The 21,840-nt window shown below is 38.0% G+C and overlaps 1 protein-coding gene across 2 annotated transcripts; it reads left to right on the top strand.

Moving 5' to 3' along the window:
- The first annotated feature begins 1,612 nt into the window (after nucleotides 1-1,612).
- Nucleotides 1,613-20,794, top strand: LOC143256476 (uncharacterized). 2 transcript variants are annotated; one of them, XM_076513764.1, is made up of 3 exons: nucleotides 1,613-1,979; nucleotides 12,223-12,286; nucleotides 17,911-20,794. In XM_076513764.1, exon 3 carries the CDS (start codon nucleotides 17,913-17,915, stop codon nucleotides 19,026-19,028), a length of 1,116 nt encoding a protein of 371 aa, XP_076369879.1. In that variant the 5' UTR covers nucleotides 1,613-1,979; nucleotides 12,223-12,286; nucleotides 17,911-17,912; the 3' UTR covers nucleotides 19,029-20,794. The 2 variants fall into 2 exon arrangements, with proteins under 2 accessions (XP_076369879.1, XP_076369878.1); XM_076513763.1 differs by lacking the exon at nucleotides 12,223-12,286 and having other exon boundaries at nucleotides 17,911-20,793.
- The last annotated feature ends 1,046 nt before the right edge of the window (nucleotides 20,795-21,840 follow it).

The following is a 21,840-nucleotide window of genomic DNA, read 5'->3' as shown; positions in this document are numbered from 1 at the left end:
AGGTTTTTATTAACTGCTACACAACCAAATATTCATTCTGGAGTCTTCATGATACTGTAGATCTGGATACTTTTCTGTCATATGGTTCATGGTTGTTTATCTCATGCTTGAGATCAGTAAGAGTCTTCCTTCTGTCCTGTAGGCTACATAAACAAAGATACTTAACATCAGTATCACTGAGTTTAGAGGTTCTACCTCTTACTTTCCTATCTTCAAGTTTACCTGTCTCTGTCTCACGATCCAGAGTGTACTTAATAGTGTTTGGGGAGCATTTCAAGTCTGCAGCAATTTGTCAGAGAGTCCAACCAACATCACATAAAGCTTTCATGTGAACTTTCTACTATACTGACAATTCTCTACGCCTTTTTTCACCGTTACATGACAACAAAACTTAATATATAGTGTTGAACACTGTTCTTATTAAGGTTTATTTGTGATGTACTATTAAATTAATTTCTTCTATCATATACCAGTACTATATGCAGGCTCATCGCTAGCTTCTTTCTATACAGCTAAGACACTACATGACAATTATGCCAGACCCTACATTTGATCAGTAACTCTTATGACGTGCCCTTCATACAAGTATACATGATAATTCTAAAGAAGGATAAGTGTTCTAACCGTATCTCATTCAGTTGTTAGAAGGGATCAGTGAAACATTACCAAAGTGTTAAAATTTACATTCTGTAATGACATAGAAAAATTAACACCATAAAATGGAAATAATGACACAATATTCCCTTATCCTAACACATTTGCTCGGTATTCTCTCTCTATATACGTACATAAAACCTTCTTACTTTTACTTAGTTCTATTACGTTTCCAGTAAACTAAGTGCTGGCTAACCTTACAATGCTCTTTAGAATGTCATGAAACACCAAAGCTTTCTGGAACATGAACTGACGTACATAAAACTTAAAGAAGTAATTTAACTCCAACTTGTAGTTTATTAGTTCGAAGTTTTGGGAAAATATCCTTTTGAGACTTTAATGTTCTGCCCGAAACATCAAGATCATGAACAATACATGAATAGTATTAATATAATGCCTTATCATATACTTGTAATTTTGTTCGTTGTGACCTGATTTATTCACATCTATTTGAACCGACTCTACATTCCTCACATACAAGGTCGGCCATGATATGATGTTAGGAATTTTGTGTTTCAAACACTTGAAACAGAAACACAACTCTGAATCTTGTCAGGGAGTTAGTGTTTCAAACATTTGTCATAGAAACACAGCTATGAATCTTTCTCTTTTCTTTTATTACACTAGGCTCTAGCGGTTAGGGTGCTCGACTTGTAATCTGCAGGTCGCGGGATCAAAACTCTTCACTGACCATGCTCACCCCTTCCTCTGTGGAGGTGTTATAAAGTTCCAATCAATCCCACGAATCGTTGGTAAAATAGCAGCACAGTCCAAGAGCTGGCGGTTGGTGATGTGAGACTGGTTGTCTTCTTTTGTTTGTCATCTTAAGATGATGACGGCTAACGCGGATGGCCCCTGAGGTGGCTTCAACAAAAACAACAACAAACTTTAGGAAACTAGCTCGCTCGCTTCTGCCCGCGGGTTCTCCAGGGACGCCACAAGGTCGCGCACCTTCATAGGGAACTGACGTAAGTGGGAATCTACCAGTACAAATATCAGGTAGGAAGACACGTCACCTTCGCACGTTTTTCTCTGAAACCGGTACCGAGAGAGAAGCAGTTTGTATCACGTGTTTCTCAGCTGGAGTGAGGTAGCAACATTCTTGACAGTCAGAATGCAACAGTTGTTCGGGGAGCAACGTTCGTACCCTGGTTAACTGGAACGATATTATTCTCTGTTAACCGCTTAAACAATTGCACGTGTGTTCCTTGGCTCCGAACGCATCTCTGTGGTAAACTTACATCTTCGGTATAACTTCAGAATTTACGTGCAAAGACCATTTTTCGTTACGTCATAAGGATCGAAGCAGATGAGGACTCCTTCAGGTACTGATAAACAAATAACCATATTTATCTAGCTTGTTGGTTAGAACTCTTCACGAACATGATCGTAAAAGTCCCTCAGAGATAGTTTCCCTCTTTGTAAGAGGTTATACTAAAACACGTGATCCTTCCCTGAAGTTGACGACTGTTGACTTTTGAGACATAAGTTAATATAGATATATTAATATACTAATGTTTATCTCAGATGCCCAAATAACATTTTGTAATCTGTTTGGAACATTTTAATTATCAAAACCGTGTTATCATACTTTCCTTATTTTCTTCCAATCACTTTCTTAAGAAGATCAAACAACGTTATGGGTTCCGTAAATCTTAACCCTACAAACAAAACCATATAGTGATCAACAAACACCTCCAGTCTGGAGAACTATTAGTTTTCACTCATCCTGTATTAAAGATTGTCATTCAGTAAATGTCTTTAATAGGTTTAGATGTGAAAATTAGCAAAGTGGGTTTCAGAGATCCACACACACCATATACACTTATGTTCAGGTTTCCAGCTCTTCAGTTACCCTGTAGCACTTTCTTTAGAATATATTCAATTAATCTGTAGCACATTCTATAGTATTCAGACTTTCTTCAGAACGTGCTCAGTTACTCTATAGCATTCAGACGTTCTTCAGAACGTGCTCAGTTACTCTATAGCATTCAGACTTTCTTCAGAACGTGCTCAGTTACTCTATAGTATTCAGACTTTCTTCAGAACGTGCTCAGTTACTCTATAGTATTCAGACTTTCTTCAGAACGTGCTCAGTTACTCTATAGTATTTAGACTTTCTTCAGAACGTGCTCAGTTACTCTATAGCATTCAGACGTTCTTCAGAACGTGCTCAGTTACTCTATAGCATTCAGACTTTCTTCAGAATGTGTTTAGTTACTTTGTACTCAGGTTTTCTAATGTGTTCACTTACCTTATAGCTCTCAGATTTTCTTCAGAATGTGTTCAGTTATCCTGCAGCATCCAAGCCCTCTACACAATGTGTTCAGCTATTCTGTTACATTAAAATTTTCTTCAGAATGTGTTAAGGCACCCTGTAGCACCCAAACGTTCTCCACAGTGTGTCGGTTAGCCTGTAACACTCAGGCTTTTTTTTGAGAATGTGTTAAAGTACCCTGTAGCGCCTAAACATTCCTTCACAGTGCGTATAGTTACCCCGTTGCACTCAGGTTTTCTTCAGAATGTGTTAAGGTACTTGTACTCAGGACTTCTTTAAAATATCGTCGCTTACCGTAAGTATTAATGCTATCTTCAAATGCTTTCAACTCACCTTACCCGAGATAACTATAGAACATGACTGAATATCGATCTGAAATATTGTTGGCATGACATGACAAGTCAAACTTCACGTACTAAATCGTACCATATCTGATTGCTTCTCGTCTAAAAATCTACTAGAAAAATGGCTGACCAGTTTCATTTTGTTTTAATAGCGTCATAAATAACGATTTATCAGAGGTCTACAAAATTTTCTGCGCTAGTGTTTTTTCTTACATTACCAGAAGGTACACGTACAGTTGTCGAATTCCTAAGAATAATTCATGTCGTTCTATTTTAGAATCACGAGAAGGGTATTACTTTGCTACAGTCCCCCCGGACTTGTAGTAAGAAGAGTCAACATCAAAACTTCAGTGTTATTCGAAGTGGCTCGAAACACGATAGTTTCATTCTTGTTTTCACATGAGCGTGGGAAGGAAATTTTATCAATATGTAGGTGTTTTGAGTGGGAGTTATATGTCCACAAGCTTTAAGGTTTGTTTGCACTAAAATACTGTTTTGAGTAACGGGATTCCAGAAAGCAACGACAGAGGTCGCAGACTTTGACACTTTTGTTCTGTTCTGTGGCATTAACGCGTTGTTTCTTTGAATAAAGAACATGTGTTTCTTCTACATTATAAGCGAATTCTCACCGAAATGCACGTGGAATTCATTCCACTTTTGTCAGATTTGTAAAACAGAGCACGTTTTTAAACGTGGTGTACACACTTTCGTTTCAGTCCCAACTTTACAAAGTGACTGAGTTGCGAGTTCAAGATTGGTTTGGCTTCTTTTGAATTTCGCTCAAAGCTACACGAGGGCTATCTGCGCTAGCCGTCCCTAATTTAGCAGCGTTAGACTAAAGGAAAGGCAGCTTGTCATCACCACACACCGCCAATTCTTGGGCTACTCTTTTACCAACGAATACTAGGATTGACCGTCACTTTATAACGCCCCTACGGCTGATAGGGCGAGCACGTTTGGAGCGACGGGGATTCGAGCCCGCGACCCTCAGATTACGAGTCACTCGGGCCGACGCGAGTTTAAGAGAGTTACGTTTGTCTTCTGACCCATAAGTGTATATATATTAAATCTAAGTTAATTTTATATTGACGTAGAGTGATTGATTTCATGGTACCTGCATAACGTATATGTTGCTTTTTCGATTTGCATGTTTGGATAAGCTTCATCAGGATAATAAATGTCTGCGGGGAAAGTTTCTGTTTTCTCTTTATGTAATTGTTAAACTTAAGTTATACTAAGTTTCAACTAGTTATCCTTACGACCCTCCTCAGTGGCACAGTGGTATGTCTGCAGACCCACACCGCGAGAAATCGGATTTCGATACCCGTGGTAGGCAGAGGAGAGATAGCCCATTGTGCAGCTTTGTGCTTATTTCAAAACAAACAAGTTCTCGTTAAAATATATTCTAGGCCAAATAGTTAATGATCGTGTTTAGTTAAGCTACGATACAAGCGTATATGAATTACAGCGAAAAATAACAACCAATGGTAAACGTAGGGCCTGGCATGGCCGAGCGCGTAAGGCGTGCAACTCGTAATCCGAGGGTCGCGGGTTCGTGCCCGCGTCGCGCTAAACATGCTCGCCCTCTAAGCCGTGGGAGCGTTATAATGTGACGGTCAATCCCACTTTTCGTTGGTAAAAGAGTAGCCCAAGAGTTGGCAGTGGGTGGTGATGACTAACTGTCTTCCCTCTAGTCTTACACTGCAAAATTAGGGACGGCTAGCAGAGATAGCCCTCGAGTAGCTTTGTGCGAAATTCCAAAAACAAACAAACAAACATGGTAAACGTATTTTTCGAATTCTTAAGTGTCACGATGAAAGACATTTGCGCGTGTGTCAGGGGAAAGTGTTTAATCTTAAAATAATTGGTTGAACAAGGAATAAAACCAACAACAGCCTTGTTCTCTCCTAATAAACTAAAATATTTTTGATTACTTGAAGTAAATGTATTAAACCTTTAAGAACGTAACATCCAACACTTGGGAAATCGTCACTCGAAAAAAAACGACCTTTAGAAGGCTGATGCAGGGTTTAAAACCACCCTGGCGGTGTAGATAGAACACCTAGCGTCAGTATTATCGCTTTTTCCCTCCTGGGTAACATAGTTTCTGCAGTTAACCGTAATTTTCTTGAGTTACGGAAGAATACTGGTAATCATTTCAGTTTCAATTCACGTAAATCCTCACTGAACCGGAAATTACACACTCTGCTGTCAATCTCTGTTTTATTCATTGTTTTATTTATTATTGCGTTAGATAAAGGCTTGTTTTTGTTGTTGCTTTAGGCAACTGACTCAACAGATTTTTGATACACTTTACTGTTTCAGATATTTGAGTTGTTGTTGTTTTTTTGCGAATGAAAACTTATGGAATGTAGATGCAACAAATAACAGCTACCACAGTATTACTTCTTGCGTAACTTGTCTTTTCCCATACGAATGAATCCGTTTCTTGGTTTGTTTTTGTTTCTTGTTTTTAATTACACGCAAAGCTACACGAGAGTTATCTGCGCTAGCTGTCCCTAATTTAGCAGTGTAAGACTAGAGGGAAGGCATCTAGTCATCACCACCCACCGCCAACTCTTGGGCTACTCTTTTACCAACAAATAGTGGGATTGACCGTCACATTATAACGCCCCACGGCTGGGCGGGCGAGCATGTTTGGTGCGACCGGAATTCAAATCCGCGACCCTCGGATTACGAGTCGAGTGCCTTAACCACCTGGCCATGCCGAGGCCCATTTATTGGTGTAAAGAAAGTGTCAAGAAAAATGATTACATAATTGTTTTGGCGGACTACAAACGAAGTCAACTAATACATGGAAGGATTTCTGGAACAATATGAGTACATGCAAAAAGAACACGTATCACATTAGGTTACATCTACTTTTATTGGTATTGGGCTAAACAAAAGCGAAATTATTTTTCTGTGTTTCGTATAATGTGAAACTCAATTGCAATACGTTACTATTTTTGCCAATCTATGCTCAAGGTAAAGTATATATTTTACGGGCCTTACATGGCCTGGTGGTTCGGATGTTCGACTAGCAACGTGCGGGTCGCGGATTCGAATATACGCCGTCGAAGATGCTCACCATTTAAGCTGTGCGGACGTTATAATGAAACAGTCAATCACACTGTTCGTTAGTAAAAATCTAACCAGGGAATTGTTAGTGGATAGTGTTGACTAGCTATATTTCCCCTAGCTTTTAACTGGAAAGGAGATTGGCGTCACCTGGAACATCTTCCCGAGAATCACCAATGACACATCAGCGTCCAAAGTAACCCAACAGTCGAAAGCGGTCTCAGGACTAAAAGCAGATAAACTTTGTTTATCCATTAATCTGTTCGTGAGATATCTACAATAACGTATGCCGTATTTATTCACGCAGAAAAAACAAAACCTATAACAAATGAATTTTTAGAAAACCCTCTGTAATCCATGTTAATGAAAGGTGTAAGGTTTGTCCTTACATAGCATGTGGTTAGGACACATATTGCTTTCCTAATCAAACTGAACTGGACAGCTTTAAAACCGTCTGACTAAAACAAAGGTAATTTTCTCCAATTTGTAAAACGTTTCAACTTCAAGATCCCCTTCATTAGGACGTGGGTATATTTCCCCAGAATGTACATCTTTTCAACTGATTTAAATCCACGTGGCTGGGACAGTGGGAACCTCCTCTACCATGCGAACCTTTTTAACAAATGTATATATATATATATATGTGTGTATGTGGCTCAAATGGTTTCCTACACTCTGTAAAAATTTTCAGACATTAAAGGCACACTCATCATTTTACGCTAAATATTGTTGTGGTTAAATAGCTCTACACATTTGCTAGAAATGAGTTGATTAAAACACAGGCTACACAAATAGGTTATTCAACTAGTAAGTTGTATTTAGTGTCAGGTAAGAATATCGCAAGAACTTTGCTCATATTATTCCCAAGACTAAATTTAACAGAGGACGTCATTGATTGCTTTTCCATGTACTCACGTCACTGACGTATTGCATTCTATTGTTACGTCCCAGAATTGAATGAGTCACTTCTATATCAGTAGTAAAGTTATCTACAAAAACCTTACAAATACAAGGTTTGGATTGACGTCATAAAATAGCAGTTACAGATTGGTTCGTGTTTTTTTTTTTTTTTGTAATTAAACACAAAACCACACAATCTGCGCTCTGCCCACCACGGGTATTGAAACTCGGGCTATAGCGTTGTAAGTACGCAAACATACCGCTGTGATACTGGGGGGCGATTGGTTCTGAAATACCACTAAAATTAATTTAATGAATAATTTCTTATTAAATATCTTTGCGGATATTCTGTGTGTGTGTGTGTGTTTTTCTTATAACAAAGCCATATCGAGCTGTTTGCTGAGTCCACCGAGAGGAATCGAACCCCCTGATTTTGGCGTTGTAAATCCATAGACTTACCGCCGTACCAGCGAGGGACGTGCGGTTTCTATTCATTGTGTTACCATAAAATATTAACGCAATTTAAGGGGTGGGTACGTTATATGAGTAGCAGTCAATCCTTAAGTGTGGATGTAAGTAAACAGTGGCCGGAGTCTGCTAACCGGCTATCTTCCCTTTGGTTCGTAGTTCAAAATTAGGGACGGTGGCAAATATACTAAGTAACTCTGCAAATAAAATATAAACACACACACAAATAGATTAAAGTGCGAAAATAAGTGGCAATCGTTCTAGGTGTCGCTCTGGTAACAAAACTGAATATTTACCACATCACATTACACACACATACTTAGAAACAATATCACGTTTGTCTTAGTAGATCAGTGGGTGGAACTGAATCACTGCGACGTTTACATATTGAGGAAATAGAACTGTAAATAGAGCATTACAGTAATGTTTGTTAGAGGCAAGATACTCACGTGGTACAAATCTCAAATTAATGTCTTATGCTAAGCTGATTTATAATGGCGTTTGACCTTTAATTATACATAGTATTTACATTCAGGTGAAGAGGTCTTCATCTTATAAAATGGTCATTGACGTTAACTCGTTTACAAGTCTTATTAGTTTTCATGAATAAACGGTTTGTTATGACAGTTAACATCTTCCCCAAGGGTCAAACAGAAGTGACCTAAATTATGTTGAGACGCGTTACATCGAAGTCACTGATCCATTTAAAATGTAAGAATAGCATTTACATTTGTAAGTCACTGAAACTACGTGAAATAACTGCAGTGAAAACACTCCAACGTTACAATCCTGTTAGCTTCGAGGCCAGGCATGGCCAGGTGGGCTAAGGCGTTCGACTGGTAATCCGAGGGTCGCGGGTTCGAATCACCGTCGCACCAAACATGTTCGCTCTTTCAGCCGTGGGGGCGTTATAATGTGACGGTCAATCCCACTATTCGTTAATAAAAGAGTAGCCCAAGAGTTGGCGGTGGATGGTGATGACAAGCTGTTTTCCCTCTAGTCTTTCACTGCCAAACTAGGGACGTCTAGCGCAGATAGCACTCGTGTAACTTTCCGCGAAATTCACAAACAAATAAACTGTTAGCTGCGATCTGCAAAATATTTACGACAGTTGTTATTCCCGTTCCTTGACATTTTACTTATTCAATCATTTTTACATCTAATCTACGCTTTCGCGCAGGCATTATACGTTAGATCGATAAATTCTGGTTTATTTTAAAACAATATACGTGGTTGACAAAAACAATCTCATGTAAACGTAACTATATTTAAGAAAGTACATGTATAGTAAACAATAAAGAAAAGTAATAGTACTTATAATAGTATACAGAGTACGAAACAGTTATGAACATTTATTGTATTACAAGATTTTACGAGTTGAAACAAAGAAACGTGTAAAAACGAAGAATGAAACCAATAGCAAAGAAAAAGTAGCTAAACTGTGTTTATAGTAGTCTGTGAAACAAATCAAAGTTAAATTACTCAAAATTAGGTTAAATTTAAGGTTGTAATAAAGGCAAACCTAGCTGATTATGCAGAAACGCCTGCATAAATGTTCACAAAGTGATAAGCATATGGTTTTTGAACGAACTACCTATGCGTATTTTAAACCTAAAGAAATTGAGAAAGCCATAGAAATTGTCTTCAGTGTGATGTTCATTTTTCTAAGGAAATCACACGCCGTATAAGTCTTGTTTGTGTGATCACACGCCGTATAAGTGTTGTTTGTGTGAAATACTTTGAAAAATAGTTAAAATTGAAGCCAGTCGTTATTTGATAACAACGTCATTGTGCTGTCGTGTACTGTACTCGTTACAGTGAAAAGTGTAACTGAGCCAAAAGTCAGGTATGATGATTCTGAGTTGAAAAGCCGGTGTACAATCCTGACACCTCGGACAATGACCTTTCCAACGATATGAAATTTGCACGATTTGATCAACAAATTTGCGACAAAAATTCCGGACACACAAATGAAGCGTGTGATTTACACAGATAGGGAAATACAAATATTTTCAGGACTAATATCATTTCACACTTAATTCAAAGCAGTAAATTCACTGGAAAAATTAAACATTTACAAAACACATCAACAGTGTCAGTTTTAACATGTTAACATAACACAAAAACAGAAAAATTAAACATTTACAAAACACATCAACAGTGTCAGTTTTAACACGTTAACATAACACAAAAACATATTTCTTTATTTTATACCGACAGCCACTTTCCAGACCACGAGGTAAATTAAACATTTACAAAACACATCAACAGTGTCAGTTTTAACATGTTAACATAACACAAAAACATATTTCTTTATTTTATACCGACAGCCACTTTCCAGACCACGAGGTAATTTAAACACAAATAGAGTTAGTTATAAACTGGGTGCTCGACTCGCATTGTGAGGGTTTCATGTTCGAGTTCCCTCACACCAAACATGCTCGCCTTCTTAGCCATGTGGTCATTATAATATAACGGCTAATCTCGCTATCAGTTGGTAAAATAGCTGCCTTCCCTCTAGTCTTAAACTGCTAAATAAGGGACGGCTAGCGCAGACAGCCCTTACGTAGTGTTGCGCGAAATTCAAAACAAACACAACTAAAAATGGTGGCGCTGAAAAGTTGATACAGTGACGATCTCATTATGAATTCCAGAAACCAGTTACATTTTAATGATACTTAAAGTATGGCGTCCTTGTGTGAGACGATTCGCTCGTCCGACAATTTCAGAAATCCATACTACGTATCTATATCTGGCAGCAGTAAAGGTGTTTTATACAATGGTTTTTTCAGAAATTCATCAAAAATGTGGAAAAAAGATACAGTGAGATATTTTGAGAGTATTTTTGGTGTCGTAGGTATTTGACAGACTTGTATCCATAGGCTAAAGCTACAAAGCATTTGTGTTATGAGTCACTCGCTGCTTAACAGATGTTAACATAAAAAAAAAAACACACGCACAAACACACACAATGTTAAGTATTTTTATCTACCAGGTGTTTCGAGAAACTCTGGTATTGTAAGAGCATCTAGATTGTCACAGTTACATTTTGGAAGATACGGGCTCGTGATCACGCAAAGATGTTGGTTTTCTCGACATGTTTGTCTCACGATAGATATCTACTGAATTATCACACTGAACATTCCAAACACATAATCTAGACAATCTAGAAGTGTCCAGGTATTGGAACTAACTCTAAACTTTGTAGACTGGTTGGAAGTCTGGTGAGTTAGTGTCACACATTCAAAACTGTGTTCATTGTTTATTTTGTGAACGTACTATGGTTGTCTGGTTCAGATATCCTATCATAAAACCTACGTACAAGTCACTTTAAACGGACGTTTCTTTTTAACACTGTTATGGTTCTATTGTATTTGTTTAGGTTACATAAATAAAAAAAATATGTGGTTTCACATTCCGTGTCAGGAAGAAGTGATTTTAGAAAACTTGATTATGTGCTTATAAGGTTTTTGTCAATATTAATACAGCATTATTTTATAGAATGGTGTAAGGATATGCAATCTCTGGTTTATTAATTATCTTGATGGCTATTGAATGCATATCAAAATATTGTTATATGTACCTCGTGTAGCTTGTAAAGCGTCCCTTTTACCTACAAAGTTTTAGGTGGAAATTGGCTTCGTGTTAAGATATTTTATATGTCTCTTTGAGAGGCGACCAGAACTGTCTGATTTATTTAGAGTTTACAGTATCTCCAGGAGAAAGAACGTAGTTAAATTATACACTAATCCTCTGAGACAAGTGTAATTCTTAGTTCTATAACTTGACATTACCGAGATACTGATTACATTTATTTGATTAGTTTTGAATTTTGCGCAAAGCTACACGAGGGTTATCTGCGCTAATCGACCCTAATTTTCCAGTGTAAAACTAGATGGAAGGCAGCTAGTCATAACCACCCACCGCCAACTCTTGGATTACTCTTTTTCCAACGAATAGTGGTATTAACCGCACATTATAACGCCCCCACGGCTGAAAAGGCGAGCATGTTTGGTGTGATGGGGATTCGAACTCGCGACCCTCAGATTACGAGTCGAGTGTCTTAACCACCTGATCATGCCGGGCTGGTAACGATTACAGAGTTAAATTGTTGTTCATCCAAGTAAGAAAAGAAAGCTGAAACAAATGGTTGCAGCTGTTGTTGTTTTTAAATTAAGCACAGAGCCACACAATGGACTATCTGTACTTTGCTCACCACGATTATCGAAACCTAGTTTTTATCATTGTAAATCCGCAGGCATACCGCTGTGTCACTGGGCGTGGGAGAAATAGTTGCAAATAAATCAGTGACAAGTCTTTAAAACAACAACACACAACAACAAAAGAATTAAGTTGTTGAAACAAATTCCACATGACAGATTCTTTGTGAACTTTTGGGATGACAATAATTATTGTTATTGTCTTTTTAACCTGGAATCAAATTCCGAAATCTTTTGTTCATCTAGTTTTGTGTTTGTTTATTTTTTTTGTTTTCAGAAAAAAACCACATTGGACTATCTGCTGTGTCCAGTAGGGGAATCGAACCTCGGATCCTAACGTTGTAAGTCTGTGATCTTACCGCTTTTTTTTTTTTCTCGGCCGCAAAATAATCGATCGATGGTTTTAGTTCCAAAATGAAGAATAAAAGAAAGTGCGGATTAGGACTATTACTGTGACGGATTGACACGACCACATTACGTCGTCATGGAGTTCTCACGCGTCTGTCACCGTGTAATGTCTGACACGACGCACAAAACAGCGCATTCCAAAATTCCTTTGTAATGAAGCAGCCTCTGTAATTTCCTCAGACATTTAGAATGAAGTGGTTACACGTTTACAGTGTTGAAGACAACACGTACTCCGTCAGTGCTGAGGAACCGTAATTTGATAATTACCCGCAAATTTAGGCGAATGCAAAGGATATAAGTTTGATCACTTGACTAATTAGACTTTAATCACGCAGTCATGTTTCCGTAATCACTCTTGGAACCATGAACGTACTGGCTTTGACCAAAGAATTTTTTGTTTTGTTTTCTCTTTTAGTTTAGTTACTGAAAAATATGTCCTATTACAATTTACGGCATTTACCGTTTGTTTGATTGTTTGTTTTGGAATTTCGCGCAAAGCTACACGAGGGCTATCTGTGCTAGCCGTCCTAATTTAGCAGTGTGAGACTAGAGGGAAGACAGCTAGTTATCACCATCCACCGCCAACTCTTGGGCTACTCTTTTACCAACGAATAGTGGGATAGATTGTCACATTATAACGCCCCCACGACTAAAAGGGCGAGCATGTTTGATGCGACCGGGATTCGAACCCGCGACCCTCGGATTACGAGTCGAACGCCTTACCACGCTAGGCTATGCTAGGCCTTTACAGTAAGATAAGTTTAAGCAACAGGTGCAAAGTTTCGATCATTATGAAGTACACTAGTTTTACAGTTTGTAATTAAACACAGAGCTAAATAATGGACTATCTGTCCACAACAGGTATCGAAACGCAGTTTCTAACGTTGTAACTCTGCAGAAATATCGTTGTGCTTCTGAGGGGCCTTACTGTTTCACCCCATGCTTTTGATAAGACGGGCATTATCACATCTTCAAATGTCAAGGCACTATAAGACGAACATTATCATTTGGTCGTATGTTAAAACATGAGACATTTGTGAGTTACATATAATTATTTCAACAAGTTTTAGTTAATGTTCTTACGATTGGACTACAGGATCTGATCACTGACGGATATATACTGATTAAAATAATCCGTCTTTTCGTGACAAAAGTGTATGTTCTTTTTTATGCAAACGAACAAACGTATGTATACAGGGTATCTCAATAGTCTAGAAAACCATAAATAAATTAGGCTTAAGGAACTACAATTACAGCTTCTTTCTTTTAAGAGCAAAAGCACACTGAGCGATCTTCTATGTCCACCGCAGGGAATGGAACTTCGAATTTTAGAGTCTGTAGACTTAACGTTACCCCCTTGGCGGAAAAAAAATATATATATAGAACATCACTGGAACGTCTTATTACTTTCCGTTTAGTGTATTGTACAAAATCAACCTTTCAACCATGTGGGCGTTATAATGTACGATCAATCCCACTATTCGTTAGTAAAAGAATAGCTCAAGAGTTGGCGGAGTGTGGTGATGACTAGTTGCCTTTCCTCTATTCTTACGCTGCAAAATTAAGGATGGCTAGCGTAAATAGCTCTCGTGCAGCTTTGCGCAAAATTCAAAAACAAACAAACATACTTTTAATTTTCACATATGTTACCAAAGGACCTGGAAATCGCCAGTTTCATGAAACTACCAGAAATATGGCATAAAACTAGTTCAGATAAAAGTGTTTAAAAAGCCAAGCGTTTTCGGCAATTCTGAAATTAGTAACATGTTGGTTGACTAATAAACAGTGTTTTAAGTATTTTCGTCACTTGGTTGAACCAAACCTGTTTTTTGTAAGATGCAAATTTTCACAGTAGGCTAACTCTGCTGCGCCCACCAAGGATTTCGAATCCCTTTTGTTCACGCTTCGAGACCTATCGCTTATCTCTGAGTGAAGAGGGACAAAAATAGAACACCATTTGTTCGTATAATGAAGGTATTCAGCATATTGAATGAGATATATCGAACGTGAACATATTAAGAGTTGTAATTCACACCTATTTTAGCCCATTTGAGCACAAAATCTTTGCAGTAACGATTGCTGTTTTATATGTTTGTATTTTACAAACTTAGTCCCTAATCTATTTTACGTAATTTCATAATTGCTGTTACACAACGCAAAAACCATTGAAGCCTGATATGGCCTAAGGGTTAGGGTTCTCAACTCATAATCTGAGGGTCGCATGTTCGAATCTCGTAAACAAATAAACTCGTCTTTTCAAGCCTTTTGTCTTGGAGGCATTATAATGTGATGATTAATGGCGCTCTTCGATTAGAGTACACCATGTTCATGTTTTGTATTTGTTAAAAATAAAACATTATTCTCTACTTTTTTGGGGTAGTGACTGCGTAAAAGAGCGAAAGTCAAAACCACTATGCGGTTTGAAAAGAATAGCCTTAAATTATACGAGACGTGACTAAATGTTTACTCCTTAGTTGATCAACATAAAATTGTGGACAGTTAGCGCCAACAAAGTTCTCGGGTAGCTTTAAGTAAAATTCAACAAACAAGATACATTTCGTTAGAGTATGTACTTTTGAAATGTTTTTATAATTTCCGAATTATGTTTTATGAATATGGAAATATTTACCATACAGTAGCCATCCAAGTGCTGTGCTAGTGGCAGTGAAAATGGTATTTTAGTTTGTATCTACATAAATACGTATTACAAGTTTAAAGGGGATATAAGGTCATCATAAAGGTCATTGATAAGGCCACATTTTTAGTTCTTTGTTCAATTAGGGAATCCTTCATCCACAAGGGCCATTGAATGGTAGGAAATGGTTTGAAGAAGGGTTACTAAGATGGTAACTTGGTTCTATGTGTTACCATGTGCAGATTTGAATGGTAGGAAATGGTTTGAAGAAGGGTTACTAAGATGGTAACTTGGTTCTATGTGTTACCATGTGGGGATTTGAATGGTAGGAAATGGTTTGAAGAAGGGTTACTAAGATGGTAACTTGGTTCTATGTGTTACCATGTGGGGATTTGAATGGTAGGAAATGGTTCGGAGAAGGGTTACTAAGATGGTAACTTGGTTCTATGTGTTACCATGTGGGGATTTGAATGGTAGGAAATGGTTTGAAGAAGGATTACTAAGATGGTAACTTGGTTCTATGTGTTACCATGTGGGGATTTGAATGGTAGGAAATGGTTCGGAGAAGGGTTACTAAGATGGTAACTTGGTTCTATGTGTTACCATGTGCGGATTTAAATGGTAGGAAATGGTTCGGAGAAGGGTTACTAAGATGGTAACTTCGTTCTATATGTTATCATGTGAGGATTTGAATGGTAGGAAATGGTTTGGAGAAGGGTTACTAAGATCGTGACTTGGTTCTATGTGTTACCATGTGGGGATTTGAATGGTAGAAAATGGTTCGGAGAAGGGTTACTAAGATGATAACTTGGTTCTATGTGTTACCATGTGGGGATTTGAATGGTAGGAAATGGTTCGAAGAAGGGTTACTGAGATGGTAACTTGGTTCTATGTGTTACCATGTGGGGATTTGAATGGTAGGAAATGGTTCGGAGAAGGGTTACTAAGATGGTAACTTGGTTCTATGTGTTACCATGTGGGGATTTGAATGGTAGGAAATGGTTCGGAGAAGGGTTACTAAGATGGTAACTTGGTTCTATGTGTTACCATGTGGGGATTTGAATGGTAGGAAATGGTTCGGAGAATGGTTACTAAGATGGTAACTTGGTTCTATGTGTTACTAGGTGGGGATTTGAATGGTAGGAAATGGTTCGAAGAAGGGTTACTGAGATGGTAACTTGGTTCTATGTGTTACCATGTGGGGATTTGAATGGTAGGAAATGGTTCGGAGAAGGGTTACTAAGATGGTAACTTGGTTCTATGTGTTACCATGTGCGGATTTAAATGGTAGGAAATGGTTCGGAGAAGGGTTACTAAGATGGTAACTTCGTTCTATATGTTATCATGTGAGGATTTGAATGGTAGGAAATGGTTTGGAGAAGGGTTACTAAGATCGTGACTTGGTTCTATGTGTTACCATGTGGGGATTTGAATGGTAGAAAATGGTTCGGAGAAGGGTTACTAAGATGATAACTTGGTTCTATGTGTTTACCATGTGGGATTTGAATGGTAGGAAATGGTTCGAAGAAGGGTTACTGAGATGGTAACTTGGTTCTATGTGTTACCATGTGGGATTTGAATGGTAGGAAATGGTTCGAAGAAGGAGTTACTGAGATGGTAACTTGGTTCTATGTGTTACCATGTGGGATTTGAATGGTAGGAAATGGTTCGGAGAAGGGTTACTAAGATGGTAACTTGGTTCTATGTGTTACCATGTGGGGATTTGAATGGTAGAAAATGGTTCGGAGAAGGGTTACTAAGATGGTAACTTGGTTCTATGTGTTACCATGTGGGGATTTGAATGGTAGGAAATGGTTCGAAGAAGGGTTACTGAGATGGTAACTTGGTTCTATGTGTTACCATGTGGGGATTTGAATGGTAGGAAATGGTTCGGAGAAGGGTTACTAAGATGGTAACTTGGTTCTATGTGTTACCATGTGGGGATTTGAATGGTAGGAAATGGTTCGGAGAATGGTTACTAAGATGGTAACTTGGTTCTATGTGTTACTAGGTGGGGATTTGAATGGTAGGAAATGGTTCGAAGAAGGGTTACTGAGATGGTAACTTGGTTCTATGTGTTACCATGTGCGGATTTGAATGGTAGAAAATGGTTCGGAGAAGGGTTACTAAGATGGTAACTTCGTTCTATGCGTTACCATGTGGGGATAGATTAAGACCTCTGAACCTGTTTTTTTATTGAAATAAGAGTCAGAGGGAACATGATAAAGGTATTTAAAATTCCTACGGGAGCTGGTAGTGTTGATGTATTATTTTTTTCATACTTATTGTTGAGAATAGTAGATTAGGGGACACAAATATAAATTCTGGAAAGGTAGGAGTCATATTCAGTTTTACTTTTCTGTTTGTTTGTTTTTGAATTTTCGCGCAAAGCTACTCAAGGGCTATCTGCACTAGCCATCCGTAATTTAGCAGTGTAAGACAAGAGGGAAGGCAGCTAGTCATCACCACCCACCGCCAACTCTTTTACCAACGAATAGTGGGATTGACCGTCACATTATAACACCCCCACGGCTGAAAGGAGAGCATGTTTGGTGTGACGGGGATTCGAACCTGCGACCCTCAAATTACGAGTCGATCGCCTTAACCCACGTGGCCGTGTCGGGCCTTTATTTTTCTAACAAGATGGTTGGCCACTGGAACAGGTTGCCTCCACATGGTTTGGATGAAGTTAACTTAAGGACACTTTTGATAAATACTGAATGATACACGGGATGATACTCTGTTTGCTTATTGTATTTGTAGTTTCATTTAGTAAATGGGACAGCTCAGGTAGATCAAAACGTGTCTTGTTGCCTTTGAATGTTGCATTATTTAAATCGTTAGTTCTTGCAAGTTGTACATCAAAATATTCATAGTTATTAAGATTTCTGATGTATGTTTTTGTTTCCTTTTTTTCTGTAGGTATGGATACGAATATAACTTTGTGGCAGTTTTTGCTAGAGTTGTTACTAAGCAACCAGTACAACCACGTCATAACATGGACCAATAGCGAAGGAGAATTCAAATTGTTGAACGCAGAAGAAGTTGCTCGAATGTGGGGTTTGAGAAAAAACAAACTGAATATGAATTACGACAAACTAAGTCGAGCTCTCAGGTACTATTATGACAAAAACATCATTAAGAAGGTGTTAGGACAAAAATTCGTTTATCGTTTCGTGTCTTTCCCTGAAATCGTGAAAATCGAGCACAAGGTCCCATTCCGTTTAAAAATGGAGGGTATAGCAACAAAGAGAAAAGGAAATACTTATCACAATGTACCATTTATTCTTCCATCACTGGCACGCACGCTGTCCACTTCCCAAGCTAACCTGGATTATCATCAACAGACTGTTCCTCTGGACCTAAAGGAAGACATTGAAAAGAAACCTATTAAGAATGAGAAACAGGAAGTGGAAGTTAAGAGGAAGATATTACAGAGGAACATCGTGACATCTACACTTCCCAGTTCGATACGGTTACCGACGATCTCTTCTGATGGATCTATGACCAAAAGATTGGGAAAAGACAAGAAGACACAGAGTGGTTTGTCTTTGCAGCCAAATAATAAACGAATAAAAGCTGAGGATAATACAGATTCCACTTCGTCTTCTATACCAACACCGAATGTTGATTGTCCTCCTAAATATTCGATAAAAGTAGTTTCAGCAATTTCTACCACTTCTAAATTGAAACCCAAACCACTTCCAATAGAAGCCGTCTCGTGGAGCCCAGGAAGTAGTCCAAGTCCACATACGAGTGGATTTGCCTCTTTGCAGACACCTATTGTCACCTTTACCAGTCCTTTTCTACCCCAGAGTAAGACACCTTTAATACCTACACACCTCTGGACTCCTTTAAGCCCTGTACACCTGACAAGCCCTCGTTACACCCCCAGCGCAACAACTCAGTTTCAGTTTCCATCACACGTGCCTAGTTTTGGATTTGGCCGCTATTCACCATTGAGTAAATTTTTCAGTAGTCCATCTTTAGAGCAAAAAGTTGAATTGTCACCAACGAAGTCCATTCCAGTGGAACAGTGAAATAGTGATGGATAAGAATAGTCTTGTGACCTAACAAGTCCAGTTACTTGAAACAGAGAAACACTGACATATAACAGTAGTATTGTAATAGTCCCTTGGAGCAATGAGACAAAGGTACTGTTGTAATATTCGTGGACCCCACGCGTGGCATAACTAAAAATATGTTACAGAAATTGCTATCCGACGTTCCCTCCAATTCGAGGGAGCTGTCCTCTGTCGTCTCCTCCTCAAATAACGCCCGTGAGAGAGAAATAGTAATGTATAAAGGTAGTATTGTAATACGTCGTAGAAAAATGAGGGAGTGATGAATAAAAGTATCTTTGTCTATCAGGTACCAGGTTCATTCCACAGAACAGATATCTTTGTTCGTTAACTATTAAGTCTATTCCACAGAACAGATATCTTTGTCTGTCAACTATCAAGTCCATTTCACAAAACAATGTATATAAAACAACAACTGCCATCATCCAATTCCATTATCGAGTGAACAGAGAGATAGTTATGTTTGACAGTATATTTATAATTGCCCAATCCAGTTCACTTCGAACAGTGAAACTGTGAGCTGTATAAGAAGCAGTCCCTCCAAGTGATGTACTAAATTTTAAGAATAGAATCATTATGTATAGAACACTGTCCCACGGAACTGGTTAAACAATGTATACATAAGGTGTGGATTTTTTCAATGACGTTTCATTCCAGCCTCACTATCAAAAATGACAAGTCAGCAGACAGTTGTGCCCCCTCTTTGATCGGAAGTATCTAAATGTAGGTCATTTTGTAGGATGGTAAGGTTTACAAAAAGGCGTAGCAAGAGAAACAAACCATTTTATATAAAAGTAACTTTGTCATGACTATATCACTGTTTTTGGTGTGAACACTTTGACTCGTGAATTGCAAAAGTGTTTTAACTACGTGAAAGTCAACTGACTAAACTGATCAGACAACTTACTAAAACATAATGTCCTGTACAAACGTACACACAACAAAATACTGCAAAATATACTGTAAGAGAACGAACTTTACAACTGTATATATGCTGCAGACATAAATCATTGTCATATATCAACCCCATCACATAAAACACAAAATCTATATAAACAGTTAATCAATGATTAAATTCAAGCCAGTGTAACAATGATCCATACAAATAGTTTATCAGTGACCACTGTCCAGCAGAGAGCAGTGGTTCATACAAGTAGTTTGCCAATCAATACATTTAGTGCAGTAGAATAGAGGTCTTTGTAAGGACCTGATCAACGACCAAGGTCAATCCAGCAGAAGCATGACCTTATTGTCACTAAATAAAGTCAGTACAATGGAACAATATCCATTTTCCCGCCAAACTTCTCTATGTGTGTATGTACATTACACTTGTGCGTGCGAGTGTGTGTGAAATGTTTGTGAAAAACAAAATAGAATGGACGAAGAAAACAGTTTAACACAGCAGCAGGTTCCATAATTTAGATCTAGAGAGCAAGGTTTCGTCTGAAGCGTGTGGTATTTGGAAATGTTCCATCTACCTGCCTAACCACATGAGAACAACCGTATTTAAAAAAAAAACAACAACACAAAAAAACATAATACAAAATGGATGGTAATATTGTTATAAGAACAGAGTAAATTTGGCTTTAATGTGCGACCAATATTTTTAAAGCTTGTTCTGAAAAATATATTTGAAATTGAAGAAGGACTTCATGAAATATTTCTTCACCCTTTGCTTAATGGGTAATATATATATATATATATATACTAGGACTTTCTGTACTTGGTGGACTACAGAAGCAGTTGTTACTTGTGTATTCGAATTTGAATGAAATTCGCTTCAATGAAGTTGTCTTATAAAAATAAATTCGTTCCCCTGTATCATGTGTTTCTTATTTCTTCATTATTTGTACGCTATGAATGATTTGATGTTTAGCAAAGAAACCAAAAAGAAAGTTAAAGGTTTATGGTTTTACTTCGTTCCATGACACTGCTAACCAGTCACATGTTGTGGATAAATGAAGCTATCTTGCGTTTAAACACGTGATAGGACTTACGCTTTACCAATCGTCTTGTAACACTCGAAATGTGTTAATTCCAAGACTTCATTGTAACACTCGAAATGTATTAATTCCAAGACTTCATTGTAACACTCGAAATGTGTTAATTCCAAGACTTCATTGTAACACTCGAAATGTGTTAATTCCAAGACTTCATTGCAACACTCGAAATGTGTTAATTCCAAGACTTCATTACAACACTCGAAATGTGTTAATTCCAAGACTTCATTGTAACACTCGAAATGTGTTAATTCCAAGACTTCATTGCAACACTCGAAATGTGTTAATTTGTTCGTTTTTTTTAATTTCGTGCAAAGCTACATGGGGGCTATCTGCGCTAGCCTTCTACAAGGTGTTCGGAAAGTCACTATGCAGTTTCGTAACCATATTTTATTCAGTCTATTTCAAGCCAGCAACTGATAACTGTGTTTAGAAACAAAATAAGAAGGATTCAGGCCTGTATTGATGCCAATGGGGGTCACTTTCGACATTGTTTATAATTGTCATTCATATTTACCTCCTGTATTCCATATTGAAACATGTCTGTTAATAAATATATAAGTGCACAGTGACTTTCCGAACACCCTGTATAATTTAGCAGTGTAAGACTAGAGGGAAAGCAACTAGTCATCACCCCTCACCGCCAACTCTTGGGCTACTCTTTTACCAACGAATAGTGGGATTGAGCGTAACATTCTAACGCGGCCACGGCTGAAAGAGCGAGCATGTTTGATGTGACGGGGATTCGAACCCGCAACCTTCAGATTGCG

This window comes from Tachypleus tridentatus, chromosome 7, assembly GCF_004210375.1.
Source record: "Tachypleus tridentatus isolate NWPU-2018 chromosome 7, ASM421037v1, whole genome shotgun sequence".
Classification (NCBI taxonomy): Eukaryota; Metazoa; Arthropoda; class Merostomata; order Xiphosura; family Limulidae; genus Tachypleus; species Tachypleus tridentatus.
Note: the sequence above shows the minus strand (reverse complement) of the source record. Positions and strands in the feature narration are given on the sequence as shown.